The sequence below is a fragment of the Mus caroli genome, unplaced genomic scaffold, assembly GCF_978045245.1.
Source record: "Mus caroli unplaced genomic scaffold, Mus_caroli_1 scaffold_13, whole genome shotgun sequence".
NCBI classification, from domain to species: domain Eukaryota; kingdom Metazoa; phylum Chordata; class Mammalia; order Rodentia; family Muridae; genus Mus; species Mus caroli.
In genome coordinates this window covers 48,711,685-48,719,640 of record NW_028227268.1, presented here as the reverse complement: position 1 = coordinate 48,719,640, position 7,956 = coordinate 48,711,685, and the positions used below count along the sequence as shown (strand labels likewise).

The following is a 7,956-nucleotide window of genomic DNA, read 5'->3' as shown; positions in this document are numbered from 1 at the left end:
TGTTTTGATCTGCCAGTATTTTTTTTTAACTTACTCTGGGTTTGGGAAACAAAAACTAAGGAAACTGTGATTTCTGTTTTTCTGCCCTGTCTGTGTCCTTAAATGACGAGTGCAGCAATGACTCGGTAGAGGGAAATGATAGGGAGAGAGGAAAGACCATCAGGAGTTAGTCTCTCATGGTCATTCTCCATACGTTCATACATTCAGTCAATTCAGGGACTATGATCAGTTCCTTGACCCCTGAAGTGGTTTATTTGTATTGTCTACTCCATGGTTTCTAGTTCTTTTGTGCTCTTCTACCAAACCAGTACATTGTTTGTACTCGCTGTGTTCTCTGAACAAGTGGGATTGGTTGTGGTGCTGGATATTCCTTGTGCAGCTTCCCCAGAGCTGTCAGATAACAGCAGAAAAACAACTCATTTTGTCTCCATTTTCGTTGGTATGGTTTTCTCCATATATCTCACCCTAACCTGCCTGTGTAATCATTTCCATTCTCCTAGCTGAAAACAAAGCTCTGAAGTGAGACTATCTAGATTCAACACCTAGAACTATTGCCTAATAGGTGTGAGATCCTAGATGAATTACAAAATGAGTATAGATGTTTGGTTATTTCTCTTAAATATAAAAGTAATGGTACCCATCTCATAAGGTCCTTATGAAAAATAAAGAAGGCCATGTGTTTCATGTGAATATCCTGATATAGAGAAAGAGTCAGCTCAGGTAATTATTGCTGTTGACTTACTAATGATACCACTGTCAGCATTTTACCACCACTTTCACTGTGACAATATTCCAGAGTTATAAGAGTGGTGAATAGTTTTTAGATTTGTGCATTATTTGTACCTATTTATTCATCCAATTCCACTCATGGCACACTTATAAAACACTTTTAATCCAGTGATAAAGTTTGAAAATAGTGTATTATACATGCTAACCAAGTATTCTACTACTGAACTACAACCCACAGCTTGTGCTGACTAGTTGTATGACAACTTGACACCAGCTAGAGTCCTTTGGAAAGAAGGAACCCCAATTGAGAAGATGCCTCCACCAAACTGGTTTCTAGGCAATCCCGTACAACCTGTTTTTAAAGTAATGATTGATGCAGAAGGTAACAGCTCATGGTGGGTGATGGTCCTAGATACCACAAGAAAGAAGATGGAGAAACACTGTATGCAGCATTCCTCCATGGCTTTTGCATCAGTTCCTACCTGCTTAAGTTTTTGAACTGACTTTCTATGTTGATGAACTGTGATGTGGAAATGTAAACAAAACAAATATTTTCCTCCCCAAGTTGCTTTTGGTCGTGATGTTTTATCACAGCATTAGAAATTCTAAGTCCAAGTCCCTTTTAATTTTAGATTGAGAAGGGTCTTATTAAGTTGTCAAACTGGTCTCAAACTTGCTACATGGCCCAGGTAAGCCTTGAACTTCAGATCCTCCAGCTTTAGCTTTCCAAGTGGCTGTGATAACAAGTGTACATTCAGAAGAACTTTCTTAAAGAATTTGGTATTTCTGAATTTAATCTATGCCCTTGAATCATTGCTTTATGTAACTATTTATTACATACTTAGAAAAATACAAAATAATGAAATAATCTTTCATTACTTACAAGTGTTAGATTTAGATTTTAAAATGTCTTCCTAAAGCATTGGCTTTGTGTATGTTTATACATTCATACAAATCATTCTTAAGCCTGAAAAGGTTAATAAGTCAACATGGAAAGAGGAAATCAAACTGTTGTTTCAGAATTCCTCCTCCTAGGCTTGCCTATTGAACCACACCAGCAAGACCTGTTCTATGCCCTGTTTCTGGCCATGTACCTCACCACTGCCCTGGGGAACCTCATCATCATTCTCCTCATTCACCTGGACTCCCATCTCCACACACCCATGTACTTGTTTCTCAGTAACTTGTCCTTCTCTGACTTCTGCTTTTCCTCTGTGACCATTCCCAAATTGCTACAGAACATGCAAAGCCAAGTTCCATCCATTCCCTATGCAGGTTGCCTGGCACAAATGTACTTTTTCCTGCTTTTTGCAGACCTCGAGAGCTTCCTCCTTGTGGCCATGGCCTATGATCGCTATGTGGCCATCTGCTTCCCCCTACACTATACTAGCATCATGAGCCCCAAACTGTGTCTCTGCCTGGTGGCACTATCTTGGCTACTGACCACAGTCATCTCTTTGTCGCACACACTGCTCATGGCTCGGCTCTCCTTCTGTGCTAACCATGTGATTCCTCACTTTTTCTGTGATATGTCAGCTCTTCTGAAGTTAGCCTGCTCTGACATTCAGATCAATAAGTTGATGATATTTATCTTGGGAGGACTTGTCATTATTGTCCCATTCCTGCTGATATTTTCATCCTATGCACGAATAGTGTCCTCCATTCTCAAGGTCCCCTCTTCTAGAAGCATCCGCAAGGCCTTCTCCACCTGTGGTTCCCACCTCTCTGTGGTGTCTCTTTTCTATGGGACAATCATTGGTCTCTATTTATGTCCATCGGCTAATAATTCAACCATTAAGGAGACTGTCATGGCTGTGATGTACACAGTGGTGACCCCTATGCTGAACCCCTTTATCTACAGCTTCAGGAATCAGGATATAAAGGGAGCTTTTAAAAAGGTGTTTTCAAAGAAGATGGCTAACTTTTCTCTGAGATAGCGACTCTAAATATTAAAACATATTTTCAAATAGTAGGCCCAATTTCAAATGGTATGCAGGGGCTTTCTTCAACTTTCAGTAGTTTGAATTTCTCATGCCACTTAAATTTAGCACTATACTTCAGGTGTGACGTAAGTTAAGATCTGACAAACCCTAAGTGCTCCTTGATTATCATCTGAGTCTGAATTAACACTAGTGTTGGTGTTTAGTGTTCAAAGAATATAAAAATCTTTCTAGTTCCTGGAAAGGAACTTCAACTCCTTAGTCACTTTGGCACTTTGCTTCTGACAAACATACTTATTCTAAAAGGACTATTTCCAACTTAATATATGCATGGTCTCAATAATGCATTTGTTCTGTGGAGTCATATTTCTTGTTTCAAATTACTTCATAGCTTCCTTTCATGTGTTCATTAAAAGCTTATTTAATGATAATATATTAAAACTATCATTTCTTTTGGAATTCAAAGCACCAATAATTTGTTTGCTAATTGTGAACTATTGATTATGTCTACATATTGGATGTCAATTCCTTTTTTGAATTAAAGTTGTGTAATCTGAAACAAGCTATCTAGTCCCATTATACATCACATAATTTACAGATTGTAAAGCATAGCCCATGGTATAGTATAAGGAAATGTAAATAGTGATAGGTCTAGAATCTATTTGTTACTCCTAGATAAGGTTTTCCTCCCTTATATGTTGAAATAATGTGATGCTCTCTTTATTTCCTGAAAAAAAAAATATATAAACCTCTTGTAGATGTATGATTACCAACTCCTAAAATGAACAAAGCCTTGTTCATTGCTTTACATATTTATTCTAGATGATTTCTTGGGTGCATTTTCTTTTTTATTGGATATTTTCTTTATTTACATTTCAAATGTCCCAGTTTCCCTACCTCCTGGAAACACCCTATCACATCCTCCCTCCCCCCTGCTTCTATGAGGGTGTTCCTCCACACACCTACCCACTACCACCTCCCTGCCCTTCATTCCCCTACACTGCGGCATCTAGTGAGCCTTCATAGGACCAAGGACCTCTCCTTCCATTGATGCCTGACAAGGCCATCCTCTGCAGCTGAAGCCATGTGTACCTCTTTGCTGACATCTTAGTCTCTGGGAGTTCTGGGGAGTCTGATTGGTTGATGTTATTGTTCTTCCTATGGGGTTTCAAACCCCTTCAACTCCTTCAGTCCTTTCTCTAACTTTTCTGTTGGGGACCCCACGCTCAGCCCAATGGTTTTTGAGTGCATGTTCATATTTCCTAAAATATATCTTAAAAACTACCTTTGAACGGAAATCTTCCTGGTAATGTCTATGTTGACACTATTTACTTTTCAAAAAAAAATGTATTGACTACTAAAATAGTCCATGCCTGCTTGAAGGTATCTATGTAGCAAACTGTCAAGGCCTCTCACAGTCCTGTCCCCTTCTCTATCAAAGCCATTAAAAGTTGTTATTCTATATATTGCCTATACACAACCTAGAATTATATATAATAAATAAGTAGAACTAAAAACATGTTTAATTGCTTTCACTTAAAATTTACTGTTAACTCAACATTTCACATAAGGACTTGTAATGCTTTTTGATTTTTTTTCCTGTTCTGTTTTGATGCAAAGTCTCTCTATGATGTCCATGCTGGCATTGAATTTACAGCGATCCTTGTTCCTCGACCTTTTCAGTGCTGGGACTAAAAATGTGTACCTCCACCACATCTGACAGGACTTGCGACACTTTTAATATAATGCATTTCAGCAACTTACTTTTGGTGAACTTTTGGGTTGTTTTCAGTTTATCCTTAATTTAAATAATACTGCCTCAATTTTATGTCTTAATCCCAATATTTTGTAGTATTGTCCTATTTCCTTATGAAAACCTTCACATTAACAAGTATATTAGCTCAGAGAATACAATCATTTTATCATTGGGTAGAAACTGCCAAATTGTGGAAGACATGCTTCTTCTGCTTTAAGCTCCCCAAAGAAAATGGGGATGTAACTGCTCTTTACTGTTCCCAATGTTGGAAATTTGGCTCTCATATATTTATTGCCCATATGGCTGAAAAGTGAGACTTTACTGTTTTTAAGCTAAACTACTACATGTAATGGTGAAATCAACTTTTATATTTGTCAACCAATTTTCCTTTCGTGTGTTATTTGGGCAACATCTTTTTCTTAAGCTGCTTTCTGTTTGTTTTCCTGTTAGAGATGCTGCCACTTGATCTGATTGGTGGCATTTCCCTTCACTGGCTATTTGTCTACTTTTATTTTGCTAAAGATTTTAAATTTGGGGTAGAAAAACTTTCTGATTGATTTTTCTCTAGTAGTCCTTGGAAAGGAGTTTTCTATTAAAATATTGAATAGTATCATTTTCACACTCTGTAGTCTTGGTTTCTATATCTCCATTTCTGATCCACTTGAAATTTGGCTTACAAATAATTATTCTCTTTCTCTTTTCTCCATTACCAGAGAACCAGATGTAAGTATCTTTGATACTTACACTACCTTTGCATTATGCTGGTTATCTCAAATTTGTTTTCTTTCTTTTTTTAATTTAATTTAATTTTAAATTTATTTTTACACTCCATATTCCATTCCCTGCCCCCCACCCACCCTTCGACTACTCCACATCCCCCACCTCCTCCCCACCCTATACCTCCTCCCCACCCTACCCTATCTCCATGTAGATGTCCCCACACTCCTACCCCCATCTGAACTCTAAACTCCCTGGGGCCTCCAGTCTCTTAAGGTTTAGGTACATCATCACTGAATGAAAACAGACACAGAATTCCTCTACTGTATGTGTGTTGGGGGCTTCATATCAGCTGGTGTATGCTGTCTATTTGGTAGTCCAGTGTTTGAGAGATCTTGGGGGTCCAGATTAATTGAGACTGCTGGTCCTACAGGATCACCCTTCTCCTCAGCTTCTTTCAGCCTTCCCTAATTCAACAGCAGGGGTCAGCTGCTTCTGTCCATTGGTTGGGGGCAAATATCTGCATCTTATTACCCTTTCAGTTGCTTGTTGGGTTTTTTGGAGGACAGCCATGACAGATCCCTTTTTGTGAGTGATCCATGGCCTCAGTAATAGTGTCAGGCCTTAGGACATCCCCTTGAGCTGGATCCCACTTTGAGCCTGTCACTAGACCTTCTTTTCCTTTGGCTCCTTTCCATTTCCATCCCTGTAATTCTTTCAGACAAGAACAATTATGGGTCAGAGATGTGACTTTGGAATGGCAACCCAATCCCTCACTTGATATCCTTTCTTCCTGATGGAGGTGGGCTTTACAAGTTCCCTCTCCCTACTGTTGGGGGGGGGTGTTCATCTAAGGTCCCTCCCTTTGAGTCCTGGGAGTCTCTCACCTCCAGGTCTCTGGTGCACCCTGGTGGGGTTCCCCAACCTCTTATTTCATGAGAATGCCTGTTTACATTCTTTCTGCTGACCTTCAAGGCTTCAGGCCTTTTCCCTCACCCAATTCCAGATCAGGTTGCCCTCTCCTCCCCACTCCCACTCCCCACCCCATCCACTTTTCTAGCATTTCCAGATGCCAACATATTTCTGTCCACACACAGAAAATACACTTTGGTAGACATGCTTCTAAAATATCCGTGCATCTTAAGGACAGGTTGTAGTCCCAGTAGTACATGACCATCAGGAAACAAACTCAAAGGGGATTTCTGGAGGTGTTTCATTTGTTTTGTTCTAACTCTCAGGTCTCTTGCATATATATAATGGTTAGTTCATATTGTTGTTCATATGTTGTTCATAATGAAAGAAACAGATAGGGTGTTGGGCATCTTCCTTCTGGTCCACAACCTGGATCAGGCAGAGTGGGTACTCCAGACCCCCTCCCACATGCAGAGACAGCTTGATTCCCAGGTAATCTGGAACAACCAGACTCAGAGGATCACAGGAGGGACAGGATATAGTCAGAGACAGCAAGGGCAGTTAATACCTGAGATAACCAGATGGCAAAAGGCAAGTGCAAGAACATATTCAACAGGAAAAAAATGCCATATGGCACCATCAAAGCCCAGCTCTCCTACCACAGCAAGTCCTGAATACCCTAACACACCTGAAAATGAAGACTCTGACTTAAAATCCCATCTCATGAAAAGAATAGAGGGCCATAAGGAGGACATAAGTTACTCCCTTTAAAAAAAATAGAGGAAAACACAGATAAACAGGTAGAAGATGAGGAAACACATAAATCCCTTCAAGAAATACAAGAAAACACAATCAAACAGGTGAAGGAATTGAACAAAACCATTTAAGGCCTAAAAATGGAAATAAAAACAATAAAGAAATCACAAAGGGAGGCGACCCTGGAGATAGAAAACCTAGGAGAGAGATCAGGAGTTGCCGATACAAGCATTACTGACAGAATATAAGAGATAGAAGAGAAGATCTCATACATAAATGATATCATAGAGGATATTGACACAACAGACAAAGAAAATTCAAAGTGAAAAAAGCTCCTAACCCAAAGTATCCCGGAAATTCATGATACAATGGAAAGACCAAACTTAAGAATAATAGTAATAGAAGAGAGAGAAGATTCTCAACTCAAAGGGCCAACATCTTCAACAAAATCATAGAAGAAAACCTCCATAACCTAAAGGAAGAGATGGTCATAAACATACAAGAAGCCTACAGAACACCAAAAGAGATTTGACCAGAGAAGAAATTCTACCCTTCACATATCAATCAAAACACTAAATGCATACAACAAAGAAAGAATATTAAAAGTGGTAAGGGAAAAAGGCCAAGTAACATATAAAAAAGGCAGACCTATCAGAATTATACCACATTTTTCAATAGAGACTGTAAAAGCCAGAATACCTTGGACAGATGTCATACAAACCATAACAGAACACAAATGCCAGCTTAGGCAACTATACCCAGAAAAACTCATAGATGTATAAACCAAGATATTCCAGAACAAAACCAAAATTAAACAATATCTTTCAACTAATCCAGCCCTACAGAGAATAATAGAAGAAAAAAACTCCAACACAAAGGGAAACTACACCCATGAAAAACCAAGAAATTAATCGTCTCACAACAAACCTAAAAAAGAGAGAACCACACAAACACAATAACACCACTAATAACAAAAATAGCAGGAACCAACAATCATTGGTCTTTAATATCTCCCAACATCAATGTATTTAATTCCCCAATAAAAAGACATAGTCCAACAGACCAGGTACATAAACAGGACCCAGCATTTCACTGCATACATTTCACATCAATGACAAAGACACACACTACCTCAGAGTAAAAGGC

The 7,956-nt window shown here is 38.9% G+C and overlaps 1 protein-coding gene across 1 annotated transcript; it reads left to right on the top strand.

Annotated features, from left to right (window-relative positions):
• The first annotated feature begins 1,718 nt into the window (after positions 1-1,718).
• LOC110304828 (olfactory receptor-like protein DTMT) lies at positions 1,719-2,666 on the top strand. The gene has a single exon (XM_021176446.2). It carries the CDS (start codon positions 1,719-1,721, stop codon positions 2,664-2,666), a length of 948 nt encoding a protein of 315 aa, XP_021032105.1.
• The last annotated feature ends 5,290 nt before the right edge of the window (positions 2,667-7,956 follow it).

What these genes read in the sequence shown, in the direction of transcription:
- LOC110304828 (XM_021176446.2), top strand. Translation starts at nt 1,719, where the DNA reads ATGGAAAGAGGAAATCAAACTGTTGTTTCAGAATTCCTCCTCCTAGGC.